Below are 18093 nucleotides of genomic sequence, written 5' to 3'. Positions count from 1 at the left end.
CTGGACAAATTGAAAAAGTGGATGTGTCCAGAAGTGAACAAATTTATGGACATTATAGTGTTCATCCACTGCATTCCAAAGAAGTAATGGGGAATGATATCGAGTTATTCCAAATGAAAGAAGCAAAATAAAGTCCCATTAGTGTATGGAAAGAAAGCTTGGAAGCTCGTTGTTTTCCCCAGTTATTTCCAACAGGTCAAGGTGGACGATATGATGACCGACCTGTGCAGATTCCTGCATCTGAATACCGTACATCAAGATTATATGCAGAAGATACAAGGTTTCGCCAATGTATTCCATATTTGTTTCATCTTCTGTTTGAGAGTGACCTGTCTGGACTTTCTTATGCAGTGAACCATATACTAAAAAGTGGAGTACATCTGCAAAATGTTTCGGCAAGGGACTTTATGGATAAAGTCCAACAGAAAGACACTGTTTTGGAATCTCAGCTAATTAATCTCATGGCATGTCAGCGTGGTACTAACGAGTATTGGTACCGTTGTCATGGGGATTTGAAATGTATGCTAAGAAACTTAGGAACTCCTACATGGTTCCTGTGTTGAGTATGCTTGGGAAGATTTACTTCAAATTCTTCGATATTCAAATGCAAACATAGAAAATATAGAATACAAGACACCTGGAGAACTGTGCTCTTTGGATCCAGTTAATGTATGCAGGTATTTCAATCATAGATTTGAAGCTGTGATGTCTTTTATCACAAACAAAAAATATCCTCCTCTTGGAGAGGTTCTGGATTTCTTTTGGAGAAAGCAGTATCAAGCAAGAGGTGCTCCTTACATACATATGCTGCTATGGATCAAAGATGCCCCCAAATTTGGAACAGATTCGGATGACACAGTGATGAGTTTTATTGAACAGTATTCTATTTGTGCTGTTCCTAAAAGTACAGAACAAAATAATTTAAAACATCAAGTCTTACGGTTTCTAACCCATCGTTGTGGAAAATACTGTCGTCGAAGGTACAAATCAAAGGATAAGTTCTACACAAAATGTCGTTTTGGATTTCCACGACCAGTAATATCAAAAGGAAGAGTGAACAATTTTATGTCATCTTTGCGACATACTGTCACAAGACAATCACCGAAAAATACCTACAACTTAAGAAGAAATGAAGAGTCAAAATACATAAATGACTATAACCCAGTCATTTTGTCCATGTTCAATGTTAACATGGATATTTAATATGTTGCAGACAACTCCATTGCTGTGCCTCGATATGTAACATCTTACATTACGAAATCTGAAAAGACAGAACTAAAGGAAATGTGGGAGGACATTTCTCATGAAAAGAGCCTAAGTAAGAAATTGTACAGCTACAGTTTGAAGATGTTGTCTCATCGAGAAATTGGAGCATATGAATATTCAGATCGCTTATCATCTGCAAGTCTATTTGCCAAATCTAGAATAATCATTTGGGTGAGTTTAGGTCTTGCAAGAACACGAAACCGAGTTTTGAAATCTGTACAAGAAATTGAGTATTTAGCAGAGAAAGAACCAAACAGTATAGATATTTTGAAGACAAATATGTTGGACACACTATCCAAATAGAAGTAATCATCTTGAGAACGTTTGTCTCTATGAAGTACTGCAAAGCTATACTTTTAAGAGGAATATTACAGAAGATATCAATAAATGTGTATATGCTGTGATTGGATCTGAAGGATGTCTGGTGAAACAAAGAAAAGGACATTTGATTAAACATCGAAAACTGAGGTGCGAAACTCCTGACAAAAGGGAATTTTACTATTTAGCTATTTTGCAACTCTTTAAGCCATGGCGTACAGAAGAGGAACTACTTGGAGATTTTCTCATTTATGAAGATTCATTCAACACAACCAAAAATACTATAGAATGTCCTGTTTTAACTAATTATCTACACATGTTGAACGAGGAAATACAGCAAGAAGCTACAATTGCAGCAGAGATTGCTAGAGACAGTTCTCAAGACAGTCAAAGTTCTGCTTCGTTGAGTCAGGAGCCACTAGGAGGACCAATTATCCAAAATGAAGCAGCCACTGCCATGGATGAGGTGAAAAGAGCAAAGGAACAAGCGCAGGAGGATGTAATAAACTTAGAAGAATTGGAAAAACAACTAAATGTTGAGCAAAAACAAATATACGATCAAGTGACAGAGCACATTGAGCATGGTTTACGTCATGAGAAAAAATAGTGCTCAATAACATCATTTAAACCTGTCCGACTGTACGTGAGTGGAGAAGCAGGAACTGGAAAAAGTTTTCTAATTAAAGGAATTGCAACTTATCTACAGAAATGAACTGAGTTGTCACTCTCTTGTGTTGTTACCGCTCCAACTGGGTTGGCAGCACATAACATTAAAGGGATTACTTTACATTGTTTATTGATGTTGCCAGTAGAGCACGAAAATAAATTAGAATACCACAATCTTTCTGGAGAAGCTTGTTGTGAAGTTACCAGAGTCCTGAAAAAAATGAAACTTCTCGTTATTGATGATGTAAGCATGGTATCAAATTTAATGCTTGCTTTTGTGCATTTAAGAATGCAACAAATTCTTAAAACAGAGTATGATGTGTTATTTGGAGGCAAACACGTCATTGATTTTGGAGATCTACTACAGCTAACTCCTGTGAAAGGACAACCGGTGTTTAAAACCCTTACACATGAAGATACCAGGAAGTGCCTGGGAAGCATTGGAAATGTTAATATATAGTTATATTTCAAATATACAGAACTCATTCAAAATATGCGACAGGCAAAGGATGCTGATTATAAAAGAATTCTTCAAGATATAAAAATTGGAAAAGTGAGTGAACATGACAAAGAAGCTTTACAGGCACGATTACTTTCAAATTTGTTTCCAAACGAAAATATTCTCCCAGAGAATATATATAGAAAAATTGCTGAAAATAAATCAGTGATATGCTTGATGCCAACTCTGCAAGAATGTTCAATCTTCAATGAAAACATTTTAAAGTTAGAAAATCAAGAAATTATAAAACTGGAAGCTATTGATAGAATATCTATATATTAACTCTTCAAACCTTCTTCTTTTCTCTTTTTTTGTTATAGATATAAATAAAGGCCCTGAAGAGAATCCTTATAGATCGACAGGATTCGAAACGCGTAGGCCCACAGCCACCTTTGAGTCTGCATGGGTGACAAGCTTTTTTGAATCACCCACTTGCTTTTCACCATTCCTTGTACATTACTGTGTTTTTCTTTAAATCAAAAAAAAACAAGAATAATTGAAGTTGTGTACGGAATGTACTTGTTGTAGATAATTCTCCAAGTAATAGTGTCCAAAATATTTTGCAGACCGTGGCTAACCTTTTTTCAGCCTTGTTATGCTTGCTTTTCTATTGTAAATCACTGTAATATACTGCACTTGTTAATAATTGTTCTTGAATGGTTGAATGTTGTATGCTTGTGACATGCTTGATATGATGGAAGAGTCCCCTACCTTTTATTTTTGTACATAGTATGTAATATTGTTCATCGTTTTGAATATGTTTTTCTAAAACAGAGTTGTTCGTTGGAACCAAATAATAAAAGCTATTAATCAGCTCCTAGCCTTGAATTACTTCTTCAGGCTTTGCTTTGAAGCGTGTTAATCATTTTTGCATCAGTACTGGCATTCTCATATTGTTCTATTGATAGAATAGAGCATGAAGGAGCTACTATTATTTTGTCAGAAAAGTTGAAGTCAAAATTGGATTCTTTAGACAAATCAATATCTAAAACGGCTGGTTTAGAAAAGAATCTATATGCATGTTTAAATTGTCGGATAATTTTACGATGTAATTTACATGTGGAAAGAGTTTTAGTAAATGGAGCAATGGGTCATGTTGTTGATTTTGTGAATTACCCTAATAGAGATGACATTGAATTTTTGAAAATCAAATTTGATGAAATTGAAGAAGTACAACAATTAAGTCGCTGTTCGACTCGATTTTTGCTTGTAAAAGATTTATATGTCCGCCGAAAACAGTTTCCTGTTTGTTTGGTATATGCGGTGACTATTCATAAATCTCAAGGTTTTCAGAGTAGATAGTGCTTTGGTGAATATTGGAAGTACTGTGTTCAAGGAGGGTATGGCATATGTTGCTTTATCTCGAGTCAGAACTTTATCTGGATTATACTTGATTGATTTTGATGAGACAAAGATTAGTGCAGATCTAAATTGTGTGAAAGAGTATAATAGGTTAAGAAGAGAATATGCTCCAAATTTACCTCAATATCCTTTATTTGAAAAGCTTGTGGTAGGTTGAAAAAGAAGATATGATGTCATCAGTGATGTCACTGACCATGTCATGAATGATGTAATATGTGACATCATAGGTACAAAAGGGGGTGGTGATGGACAGAGCATCTGAATCAATCAAACACTCACACCCAGTCAAAATATCTGGGTTTAATCCATCACCGTTCTTTAGCCCACTCTGCCACCCCAGTTCAGACCTGGCTATATGCAAATCAGTCTGACTCTTTGCCTCGTGGGAACAGTCCAGCCCGAACTGCCAAGCCATGTCTTCCCTGGACCGGAAACAAGCTTCCGAGGACCGGTTTCTGGCATTCCAGCCGTCTTCAGCCCGGCTTGCTTGAGTCCAGTGGCAAAGTGAGCAAGGGACTCACGTCTGAGCATACCCTGCCACAGTTATGGTGGCCAAAAGCGGTACAAAAGGGGGTGGTGATGTGACATCATCAGCAGTGGATTGCGGGCTCGCAAGTTATAGTGAGTACAAATAACTATAACGGGGGAATTTCAAAGGTTTTGTATGAGTAAAATGTACAGCTAACTATAACTGGTGTAAAACCTATGGTTTTTTCAGTGAATTTCTAAGGTTTTTTAAATGCTAATTCCTAACTATAACGTGTGTCAAACCTATGGTTTTTTCAGTGAATATATATATTTATATATAATAACTATTACACTTTTCCGTACTAATGATTTATTTTGACACTGTATAGACAATGTTATGGACACGTGGAAATGTCTCTGTATTTATTCACCAGCAGTCATTGTAAATTACATGAAGTCAACAGTAAGTAAATTTTATGAATGTGAAGGTTTTTTTAACATATTTATGAGTGAAGGATGTTGATTGATATCATATGTTTTAATGTATTTTGTGGATGTTTTCTAACTTTGACTGTCAGGAAACTGATTAAACTATCCTTGATGGACTTGTGCCTCCACCAGGCACTGCCTATGACCTCAGATATCACGACAGTCATGACATGTTCTATGATATCATTTATGACATCATCCAATGCGCTTGTTTTATACTTTACATAGTGACAGGTAAATACCATAGTGCTTTCTACCTAACTATGAACAGCCAAAGTCCAACTAATGAGTGTAAGTGTTTACAAAAAAATTGTGCTCCTAATGCATCATTGGTGTGTAGTGGTATTGAATATGTTTGCATCTTTGTATTGAAGAGTAACACTGTGTGTGGTTGACAGTTGATGATTTGTATTCACTGTATTATTGCACATATTTTCAATACTGCAGAAAAAGTTTTTAAAGTATTTTAAGCAGCCTTGAGCTATAACACAATCATCTGGGTATTTCAAAGATTTCTATTTAACAAGACCTCTGCGACTCACTTGCCTCGTTCTTCCACCGCAAGATCGCCAACATACACAACAGCTTCGGCGCGCTGACCACGCACCCAACCACCGAACCAGCGCACCCCACCACGACCCTCTGCACCTGGACCCCCGTCAGCACCGAAGAAACTACCCGCCTGATAAACACCATCCACTCCGGCTCCCCTACCGAACCCTGCCCACACTACATCTTCAACAAAGCCGACTCCATCATCGCACCCCAACTCCGGAACATCATCAACAGCTCCTTCGCATCTGCCACCTTCCCGGAGAGTTGGAAACATGCCGAGCTGAGCGCCCTCCTGAAGAAACCCACTGCGGACCACACGGACCTGAAGAACTTCCGCCCCATCTTGCTCCTCCCCTTTCCAGCCAAAGTCATCGAGAAATCCGTCAACAGACAACTCCCCGCTTTCCTCAAGACCAACGGATCCCTCGACCCCTCTCAGTCCGGTTTCCGAGCAAACCACAGCACCGAGACAGCCCTCATCACAGCCACCGACAACATCAGGTCCCTGCTCGACAACGGGGAAACTGCTGCCCTCATCCTCCTGGACCTCTCAGCAGCATTCGACACCGTATGCCACCGCACCCTGATACAGCGCCTCAGCAACACCGGAATCCAAAGAGCGGCCCTGGAGTGGATCATCTCGTTCCTCGATGGAAGAACCCAGAGAGTCCGCCTCCCCCCGTTCCGTTCCGTGGCCACCGAAGCCATCTGCGGCGTTCCGCAGAGATCCTCACTCAGCTCCACCCTCTTCAACGTCTACATGAGCCCTCTCGCAGCCATTGCACGCCAACACAACCTCAACATCATCACCTACGCCGACGACACCCAGCTGATCCTCTCCCTCACCAATGACCCCACCACCGCCAAAGCCAACCTCCAGGAAGGAATGAAAGACGTCGCAGAATGGATGAAGATCAGCCATCTGAAAGTAAACTCAGATAAGACAGAAGTCCTCATCCTCGGACCATCTCCCTCTGCCTGGGACGACTCCTGGTGGCCCCCTGCCCTGGGCACCGCACCCAAACCAAAGGACCACGCACGCAACCTGTGCTTCATCCTGGACTCCTCCCTCACGATGACCAAGCAAGTCAACGCCGTCTCGTCATCCTGCTTCAACACCCTGCGCATGCTCCGAAAGATCTTCCGATGGATCCCCACCGAAACCAGGAAGACGGTCACCCAGGCCCTCGTTACCAGCCGTCTTGACTACGGGAACACCCTCTATGCTGGAACCACAGCCAAACTCTCGAAAAGACTCCAGCTCAATCAGAACGCCTCAGCACGACTCATCCTGGACATCCTTCGCCACAGCCACATCTTTGCCCACCTAAAAGACCTGCACTGGCTCCCCGTCAAAAAGAGGATCATGTTCAGACTCCTCACCAACGCACACAAGGCTCTCCACGACACAGGACCAAAGTACCTCAACAGCTGCCTCACATTCTACACACCCACCCGCCAGCTCCGATCCGCCAGCCTCGCCCTCGCCTCCGTCCAACGAATCCGCAAATCCACCGTCGGAGGAAGATCCTTCTCCTACCTGGCAGCCAAGACTTGGAACTCCCTCCCCACTCACCTACGGCTGACCCGGGACCATCTCTCCTTCAGGAAACAACTCAAGACCTGGCTGTTCGAACAGTAGCGACCCCCCCCCCCCCTCAGCACCTTGAGCCATTTCGGGATGAGTAGCGCGCTATACAAATACCGATGATTGATTGATTGATTGAACATGTAAGCCTTTGTGCATCAGGTATTAAGCATTGCACATGTACCAGTTTTGCTTTAAAAGATGGGCCATCTCTCAAGTTTTCAGCATCGTATGAAGGCTGAAATTATCTTTACCACCTTCAATCATTTCTTATTTGATGTGAATAGTGTCTTTTTGGCCAAGTGTTCAATAGAGTGCATACTGTTCTTAGTAGACACTTTTTAATACTCTAGTGTATTTCTCATGAGAGTTTCACTGCCTGCAAACAGTCTGGCATAGTTTAAGCTCTCTCCATATAATGAATATTAAAACAAGAGAAGAGAACATTTCTCAATGTCGGTTTGGTGACTGCCAGGTGTTTGATAGGGATAACAGCTGTCCATAATATGGCATTTGTTTTGGAACAGTACTTTTAGACACTTGGCTTTCTCTGAACAGTTGTATACAGATGACAGTGGTTGATTGTTACTGTGAACTGCGCTACCTGTGAGGTGTATGGTATAGGGTCAATGTAGGACATAACCCATGCTTTCTACATTTAAGGGGATTGTTTCTGTGATGGCGTTAAGGATGCCTCATATTCTTCTGAGCTATTTTGCACTCTCATTCAGAGCTCTAATGCAATGCCCATTTATTGAACAAAGTGTACAAAAGAAGCTTGGATGATGTAATTAATAGAGTGCAACTTTTATTTTTATTTTTAGGGGTGCGTTATAATCATGGTTAGTGCATCCGCATGTAATCCATTGTGTTAACGTGAATTGTAATATTGTGCAAGTGAAATGTTAGAGTTTTCTTCTTTCAATTAAAGAATTAACCTAGTAAATGTATGAATTTAGGTGAACTACATGTGTGAAGTATATTCATGAATAATGAACCTATCCTTTATGAAGGCTCTTATAATGTGTGTATATTAATAGTTGATATATTTGTGTATTTTAAATGTATGCCCTGTTCTCATGTTAGCCGAAGACTTGGTAGGCCTAACTCTCCTTTCTTCCTGTTTGCTCTCAGGTTGAAGGTTGCTAATTAGAATTTATGTGCTTGCGGAATTTTCTCTTCACTTGTCTCCGATGCAGGTGCAGGAGTATGTCCTCGTTAGTATGACTAACATCTTTGTTTTAAGAGTTGGGCAGGTTTAGGGAGGAGAGGATGCCTTTGAAGAAGTGCAGCTGATAACGTAGGAGAATGTAATTCGTGTCTGGGAGCCAAGGTCATCGAACAAGAGACTGGATGTCCATTACCTTGCGGAAGGTGACCGAACAAGAAGTGTCTAGTTGAATGAAGCATTCTTGTGATGTATTTGGGGGTGTTGCAATTGACTTTTGAATTGGGGATAGAGACAGAGTCCAATCTTACTTTTGTCTACCTGAAGAGAGAAGACCATCTTAGAACGAGCTCTGTAGCTTTGTGCTACTTGACCCAATTGACCTGAGTTTGCTTCTTAGGAAGTCTTTACGTGCTGACACCTTTCAGGGAACTTGCCTGGGAAAAGCTAAGTAGGGATGTCACGTTAGAATAGTGAAGGGACAGACCAATGCTTTTCACTTATGAACCGTCAATGAAGAAATCTCTTGATGTGGACACTATATTCATTTGTGTCTTAATTCTTGAATTGGTGATTATGTGCATGTTGCAACACCTAATTTGTAGATTTGGTTTTGTATAGTGCCCTTGCACCTTTACACTCTTGTTATGAGGTGTTTGTATGTTCAACTTTTCTTGACTTTGTAATATATACACTAAATTTGGATTGAGAGTCTATGGCCCAGATGTACAACCATTTTTGCATGCGCAACCAGGTTTGTAAACCCATTTGCCCATGCAAAAACAGCATAGGGAATGTACAAACCCTATTTGCGAGTCACAATTTTTTGAGACTCGCAAAGTATGGTTTTGCGAGTCACTATTAGGAAGGGGCGTTCCCTTCCTAATAGCAAGCGCAACCCCATGTACAAATGTTTTTCAAACGCTATTGTGGTTGCAAAACACTTGCAATTTACCATCCTCTTCAAGAGGGTGGTAATGGCGTTGTGAAAGGGAAGGAGACCCGAGGGCACCCCTGATTTGTAAATGCATGGGGAAATATTTTTTAAGGGCAGGTAGTGGTCACAGGGACCACTACCTGCCCTTAAAGATTGAAACAAAAACGTTACTTTTTTTCTTTTTTATATGCATCCCATTGTCCTTGAAGGAAAACGGGCTGCATTCAAAAAAATAAACTGCTTTATTTAAAAGCAGTCCCAGACGTGGTAAATGTAAATGTAAATGTCAAGGTATTTGAAGAGCGCACTGTCACCAAGCGGTTTCCTGGCGCTATTACTCATACCGCTGTGGAACCCTTTCTGGCTTTCCCTGTGAAGTATCCACTCCTGGGCACCCCCAGGGTGAAGCCAGGCATCCTAGCGCTGTTGGGGCTGGTGTGGAGGTTAAGCAAGCTATTGCCCAGAGTTGCAGCGTGGGGCCCATGATTAGAATAGGCACCGAGGCGAGAATTGTCAGGTCCGAGGAAATTGAGCCCAAGACCCGCCGAGGCGGGAATTGAACACTGGTCCCAGGCCAGACCTCTGCATCAGGGTCTGCCGCTCTAATCATTGAGCCACACTCCTCCACGTGGTGGTCTGCTGAGCTCAGCAGGACACCATCCCCGGGAGGGCTGGCATTCCCAATGGGGTCGCAATTTGCGAGAGGCTCATTAATATTCATGAGCCTCTCTATTTGCGACCCCATTGTGATTTTCTAACAGTGTGTGACACACTGTTGAACATCCAAAATAGCGGCTTGCAAATTGTGAGACGCAAAAGACTCGCAATTTGCGAGGTCACTGTTTTAGCCGTCGTACATTTTGCCAAATATTTCTTCAGAACCATCGGCCAGGGGTTCCAGAGTAAGTCTAGAATGCAAAATCCGGCCGCTTCATAATCATTGCTGTCATCAGAGATGTTATAAATGATGTCTTGAGTGATGTGATTAGGGAGGTCATATGTAGTGCATGGTGGTGGCGCAAGCCATTGACATATTCACCTAACTAAACTGTTACTTTAACCTTTATTTTCAGTTCATATGTAAATAAATATCTAGGTATATAGATGTACTACACGTTATATTATGTCATAGTGATATATTGTATAATTATTCTGTGATGTGGTATGTAGAATATTATATCATAATGCTGTTTTGCAATGTTATGTCACACCAGCATGTGTGCTCCTCTGTCCTAGAGTCATTGAACACTATTCCTGATTCTTCCTGGTGCCCTGGAGAGGATGTGAGGCAACACATGCTTTTGCTGCACAAAAATCATAATGCATGCATGCAAACATTAGATCATCACTTTAATTGAGGAGTTCTATTGCACTAAAAGCTGTACATGTACAAATCATCAGACAGTGTCATTAACCTGTCAGACAAATAACACTCACCACAATCAGGACAGAATGACGCAGAAGCCCTCAGGGCAAGAAGCAGGAACACAAGGTGCCCCCTCATTTCAAAAATCTGAAAGAGAGAACACACTTTGTCAATATTAGTGCAAATGTCATAGTTTGCTCCTTTTCCTTAGCCACTCTTCATTGGTGATGTCACAGATTGAATGGTTTTGGTTATCATTTATGTAAAGATGCATACTTCTCATCTCCTGCCTTTGCACAATCCTAGTGACCTGGACGCATCAGGTGATGGTGAGTGTCCAGTGGACATGCTCTGCGTGAGATGAGCCTCACCACTTCTAGTCTTCGGTTGATGCCTGCTCATGTCAACCCATGGACCATGAGATTAAAGATGGAGCCACGGGTTACATGGGTCCAGCGTGACTTCATGTCTTGTAGTGCAGATGTGTCAGGCATGAAGCAGAGACTCCAATGAACACTACACACATCTAGGGCTACTTGGTAAGGGTAAGAAGGTAGGTGTTTGTTAGGTGTAAGTTGAGAGGGCATGAGGTAGGCATTAGCTATGTGTACATAGGTGTTAGTAGGGGTAAATTATTAGAAATGTGTGATGGTTGTGCACTGACCAATATGGAATTGAGGTTATTATTTGTTAGCCTCTTACCTCAACTCTTTTCATCACCTACGTCACTCTATTTAGATGCTACTACCATTGTAATAGTAGTTATAAATACTTGCAATAGAATCATCTGTAAATTTATTGTCATGTCAAATGTCAAAGGTTCTTATATAGCGCCTTATCACCGCAAGGTCTCAAGGCGCTTGCTTTGGGAACCCTTCCTAGCTTTTTCCCTGTGAGATAACGCGTATTGGGCATCCCCAAGGTGAAAGCCAGGCATCCCGCCAAGGTGGGGCCGTAGTGGAGATTAAGCAAGCTATTGCCCAAAGTTGCAGAGTGTGAACCCGTGGTTCAAGTAGGCACCGAAGCGAGAATTATCGAGTCCGTGGACATTTGGGCTCAAGACCCTGCCGCGTTGGGAATTGAACCCTGGTCTGGGGTCTGACCTCTGCTTCAAGTTCTGCCTCCTCTAACCAGTAAGCCACACTTCTCCACATTGTAAGTTCATTATTCATATTATGGGAGATCAGTATACTTATTCAGACATTACACCCCTATAAGGTGTGAACACTCTATATTTGTTTTGTGAGTAAATGCCAATGCTGGATTGTGTGGTCTTTAAATGACCACCTCTCTGACCCTGTCTTAGGTGTGTCCATGTGTTGAGCATTTAAATCGGAATGTAACGCTGCTTCCTTCTTGCATTATATTAATATAGGCTCATATATTGTACATAAATACTCGTAGATTGTGTTAATTAAATACGCAGTCATATAATATATTGCTTACATCTAACTCACTCTTTCATGACTCGACTGAGCTCAGGAATATTTGTGAATTACACCTACTTTACACATCTGTTCACCATATGCTGAGAAATGACTCTTTACTGTAGTCTTTAGTCTTACTGCTAGCATACCATTCTCAAAGAGATAAATGTCAGTGACCTATTCTCCTGCTCTCTCCCCTGCACTGCTGTCCCTTCTGTCGCACCTCCGAGAGGTGAATCACACATAATCACTTTGCAGAAATCTCCTGCGCTGTACAGAACACTGCTGCCGCTTAATCGAAGAGGAGTATATACCATACTAACTCTTCTGTCACTCCTTCAAATATGTAAATTCCTCCTAATCGCTCTGATGTTACCCCCAGAAAGATAAATACCTCCCACTCACTCTGCTGTTGCCCCCCAGAAAGATAAATACCTCCCACTCACTCTGCTGTTGCTCCTGCAGAGAGGTACTTACCACCTACTCACTTTGTGGTAATGTGCAATATCTCAAGCACTTACATTTCTTTGTAGAGAGTTAAGTTCCCCCTTCTTGATGTCTTAAATCCACAATCATGCATATCACTTGTTTATCCATTTCTCTGGAACATTAAGAAAAGAAAACTGTGGTGCACGTTCTTGTACTCGATGGTGCTAAATGTGTGGATGGATGGATGGATAGATGGATAGGTTTTTATATAGCGCAATATCACCGTCAGGTCTCAAAGCACTTTGCATTGGGAACCCGTCCTAGTTTTTCCCTGTGAGATAGCCCCTACTGGGTATCCCCAAGGTGAAATACAGGCATCCCGCCGTGGGGGGCCGTAGTGGAGATTAAGCAAGCTAATGCCCAGAGTTGCAGAGTGTGAACCTGTGATTTGAGTAGGCACCGAAGCAAGAATTACCGAGTCCATGGACATTTTGGGCTCAACACCCTGCCACGTCGGGAATTGAACCCTGGTCCCGGGTCTGATCTCAGCGTCCGGGTCTGCCTCTCTAACCAGTGAGCCACACTTCTCCACAATCTCCAATGTGTGCTGTGTCCTGTCCTGTATCTAATGTTGACATCTCTTTCTGAGAGAGTTAAATACCTCATTTACACTGTCTCTGATCTCTTGTACTCCATAACTGCAATTCTACCATTTATTCCTTGTCAGATTAAATACCCCAAACTCACTTTCTCTAATCTCCCAAACCTCATACTCATTGTCTCTAATCTCCTGCACTGATTACAATGCTACCATCTCTTCATTAGCACAGTAAATATTCAATATTCACTGTCTCTGAACTCTTGCACCCATATTCATTGTCTCATCTTCTACACTGCCCCCAATGCAGTCATACCCTCATTGTTGAGTTACATACCCCATACTCACTGTCTCTATTCTCCTATAGCCCATACTTACTGCATCTAATCTCTGGTACCCCACACTCACTTTGCCTAGCCTCATGTACCCCATAGTCATTATCTGAAATCTCCTGTACCCCATACTCACTGTCTTTAATCTCATTTACCTCATACTCACTGTTTGTAATCTCCTGCACTACCTCCAATGCTATCATTTCTTTCTTATTGAATTAAATGTTCCATACTTACTGTGTCTGCTCTATACCCCATACTCACTGTATCTAATATCATGTATCTCATACTCACTCAACCTGGTATGCTGTACTCCTTACTCACTGTCTCTAATCTCATGTACCGCATACACAATCTCTGTAATCTCCAGCACCCCACATTACATGATTCTTATTTCCTGTATCACATACTCCCTGTTACTAATCTTTTGCTGCAATATCTTTCTTTACAAGTCACTGTCTCCAATTGCCTGTACACTTTATGCTCCATCTCTTATCTCTTGTACCCCATACTCTATGTTTCTCATCTGTTGAATCTCATGATCACTTGTCCTAATCTGTTTTACCTCCTACCCTATGAATGTAAACTACTGTACTCACTAGTTCTAATGTCGAGTATCCAATATTCACTGTCTCTAATCTCTTATTCCCCATACTCACTGTCTATAATCTCTTATACCTGATACTCACTGTCTCTTATCTCCTTCACTACCTCTAGTCTTATGATCCCTTCCTTATTGACTTAAATACTCCATACTCCCTGTCTATAATCCCCTGTATTCCCCATACTCACTGGGGTATGTATACAAGAACTGCTGCTAACTAGCGTTAGAGTTAGTTAGCTGCATTTTTCTTAACACGGCCTAGCACCAAAAACTATCACCTTGTTAGCGATGTATTTACAATGCGTCGCTACATGGCAATAGTTTCAGTTAACCACAGTGAAAACTGTTGCTAACATTAGTGTGAAAGTGATACAAATTCTGACGTTAGCTGGTGAAAACTGCCAACAGTCAATTTGCGGGCAGAAAACTCACGTTAGTCAGCAGAACTTCACCTTTTAGCCAATAAGTCCACCTCCAGTGAAAAACATACAAGGTAAACAATGGAATGCAGAATGGAGCAGGCAGTGACAAGTGCAGCACAGCTCAACAATCTCCCCAAACCCCACAAAAGCCAGGATGACCAGCCAGAGTCCCAGGGGAAGAGGAAATACAGATTCAGGGCTACATATATGAAAAGAGGCGCATTGCTCGGGAAAACCTGTGATGTATCAGATTTCATAGCGCCCTCCTTCCAACACCATAGCAGCCAACACCTTGAAAGCGCGGACAGTCCTTTGGGGCCCGGAGGCCTCACTGTGCCTGCGTATAGGACTCAGAGTGGGATGCGAAGGGGCTGTGAGTTCCTCAGCCATAGTGGTAGACATTGAGGTGTCGGCAATGGCCTTTACCTGGTTGTGAAGTCTGCCTGATCACATGGAGACATGTTGCTGGCATGTGTGAGAAGACCGCCCTACGTTGGTGCCCCTGGAGCTGTGAATGGTAGAGGCACTCCTGCGCACCAACGTAGAGAGGGCTGCATTGCATACCACATGCCACCCCTACACCGGGTTGCACGGAGGAGATTTACCTATGGGGGCAGCGCCTTTCTGCATCACAGGCCAGAGGATGTTGTGCTGGCTGGACGCTGTGGAGGGTGAGGCCCTTGACCTGTACAGAACTCGTGTGGCAGGAGTGCTGCAACTTCATGCATAAGGGGGCCCTGTTGCATCACCTGCATTGGGGGGTTCCCCCAGCAGAATTGGTGGTGACTGCCATATCAAATCCTGCCTGGCCGAGGCTCCTACTGGCTGAGTACAGATTTGGAGAGAGTGCAGTGGATTGCGCCAGGGTGTCAATGTCCAGGTGAGGAGAAGGTGGGATACATAGCGGAGGAGGCCCCGGTGGTCAAGTCGGGCCCAGGCCTAGCAGCTGTGGGTGATGCAATCCCACTGGCGGCTCCCCCACTATGGCAGAGGAGCATCGCCCCACTACTTTCAAGCAGTACAGGAAGAGGAAACATGACATGATGCTATGTTTCCTTTGCATGGCAGTCTCCTGCTGCCCAGCCGACCACCAGCACTGCAGACCGGCTCAACTGCATCCTCCTCAACGAGCGGTCCCTTCACAAAACACACAACAGGAATGTGTGGTCCTTGATGCCACCTCTTCAGAAATCGCCTTGTTCATGGAAACCTGGACCAACCTCCGCTCTAGACCAAACACCGCCACCACCATCCACGAAGGGATACAAGTCACCCGCACGGAGCACCCTGAGCACCCAGGAGGAGGAATTGCCATTGTCTAAAAAAGCACAATCCGACAGACCAAGCACTCTAATGACCCGATGGCTACCATGGAACACCTCCAATTCCAGATCCTGACCAATCCAACCCCACCCTCTGCAGAATCCTCATCTACAGGCCCCCAACAGAGGAACCCCCATTTACCAATGCCATTGGAGACCTCATTGCACACCAGGCTCTCCCCTCCACTAACTACATCCTTCTCGGACACCTCAACTTCCACCTGGACAACCCCAGTGACCAGAACACCATCACCCTCCTGGTGAACCATCGCCAACATCGGACTCAAGCAGCTAGTCACTGCATCAATCCACATAGCCCGATACACGCTGGACCCCGTCTTCTAAACCAACCGGAAATCTAACTACAGTAACACCCCGACCATCATAGTAAACATCGCCATCATAGCCCCCTCAGCCACAGCTGTATCAAGGCCATCAAAGAAATCTTCGGCAACTCCCTCAGCACCACCACTACACCAACTCTTAGAGATGCCAACACCGCAGCACGCAAACTCCACCAATGGAGCTCCAACTGGACCAACACCCTGGCAGCTCCTCCGTGTCAATGGACCGAGCATCTGGGGCGTCGGTGGCCACGGGGGAAGGTGACAGCAGACACCTTGGACTCTTACTCTTTACAAAGGGACACATCTAGGCATATGCAGGACCTTGTGAAACCCTATGCCACAGTATGCCTGCATCAGGTAGGATGTACGTAGGGTGGGCATTCCCATGTAACAAGGCCTCATATGAGTGACAATTCTAGAACACCACCGCGTTAAAATTTTACGCCTGCCTCATAAGGGTGATGCAGTGCCATAGGGGTAGGACTGCCCCATGCATTGCTGGAGTTGCATCATGCTTGTGATAAAAGTGCTGTAATGCGTGACTTTGGTGCTAACAAATACATCAGGAATACAGACAAATCTGTAAATCCTTATGACATGGAGTGCCGTACAGTAAACACGGCACATCCATGGTGTCTGAAGGGGGGGAAAGTGAAAAGTGTTGCTTTGCTGTTTTGTCACAGTGATGCAACACTTTTCATGAATGAGGCCGAGGACTGCGCCCTATCTTATTGTGGGGCGCATTGCTGAGCTTTTGTTTTGGTGCAGGGCAGCGCATCCATATTCTTTGCCTCAAGTGTTTGCACCAATTTTAAGACCAGTTATTTTCTGGTCTTAAAAAATGGCCTCTAACTGAACTTAGAGGAAGTTTTTTGGGTTTTGAATCATGCAAGGAATTCCTTGTAAATATCGCGAAGTAGGGTTAGTAGCAGTTTTTTCACAGGAATGCATCTAATTTTTGTTAACTCTCGCTATTACGGTCTGTAATCAGCTGTACCCAGAGCTTAATTTACAAAAGATAAGTACTAGGGACCTTATTGGGAGGCCACCCCATCTGGCACCACTCATTTCCACTGCCAGAGTTGCCAATGTCAGTACATACACTACTACCACAGTGACAATGCAGATTGTGCAAGGCCCCCCAAAGCTGTGAGAATAGCTTAGGTGGTATTAGTAGTTTTTACGTCTGTTTTATTAATTAATAAAATAGTCTTGTGACAGCTGCCATAACTGCCGGTGCCAAGCACCGGAAACCACCGGCTTAATTTAAGTACAGCGTACCCCATGTTCACTGCTATAATCTCTTGTACCTCATACTCACCATCACTAATCTCTTTTCCCCATAGCTCTGTCTGTAATCTCCTGTCTTACCTCCAAAACTGCCCACTGCCATCTCCTTGTTATTGACTTAATACTCCCTTTGCATTGTTGGGAATCTCCATTCATAACTGACACGTTCATCTCTTGCTCACACTGTGAAATGTGGCACATTCTGAGCATCCAGATCTTTTCTTCGGGTGATTCTCATTCCCTGTCTGGAGTTGTCTCTCTAATCTCTCCCAGGACCATCCTATGTGATCGAGAAAAATAATACTCACTCTCCGGAGAGCCACAGGTCTGTCCAGTACCCACAGGTGAGCAGTGATGCTGGAGTGCTCTAAACTTTAACTTGAGGCAGACTGCCCTTATATACCTGACCCTGCACATGGGGAGGGATCTTCCACGCCCCCAGCATCCACTGATATGCCTTATTTGTTTCAATCCTTTGCAGCTTCATGACTGACATCAACTCTACCCACCAACATCTGTTTGCTCATTTGTGTCTCTTCCAAGAATTACCTACTTGAGAAAAACGTCTTTTCATGCGCACACGAAGACACACACAGAACAGCATGCACACACATACACTCACACAAGTGTGCTCATAAGA

At 43.2% G+C, this 18093-nt stretch overlaps 1 protein-coding gene across 1 annotated transcript in view; it reads right to left on the bottom strand.

Moving 5' to 3' along the window:
• The window catches only part of LOC144825365 (scavenger receptor cysteine-rich domain-containing protein DMBT1-like), a 227743-nt gene extending 209928 nt beyond the window's left edge, over positions 1 to 17815 (bottom strand). Inside the window, exons 1-2 of the mRNA XM_078684152.1 lie at positions 17762 to 17815; positions 10754 to 10829 (exon numbers count right to left, since the gene is read on the bottom strand). Of these exons, the coding sequence (XP_078540278.1) occupies positions 10754 to 10820 (67 nt within the window). The 5' untranslated portion in view covers positions 10821 to 10829; positions 17762 to 17815. The remainder of the gene's footprint in view (positions 1 to 10753; positions 10830 to 17761) is intronic.
• Between the last annotated feature and the right edge of the window lie 278 nt (positions 17816 to 18093).

This window comes from Lissotriton helveticus, chromosome 3_1, assembly GCF_964261635.1.
Source record: "Lissotriton helveticus chromosome 3_1, aLisHel1.1, whole genome shotgun sequence".
Classification (NCBI taxonomy): Eukaryota; Metazoa; Chordata; class Amphibia; order Caudata; family Salamandridae; genus Lissotriton; species Lissotriton helveticus.
The sequence above is the reverse complement of the archived record's forward strand: the minus strand, read 5'-3'. Positions and strand labels throughout refer to the sequence as shown.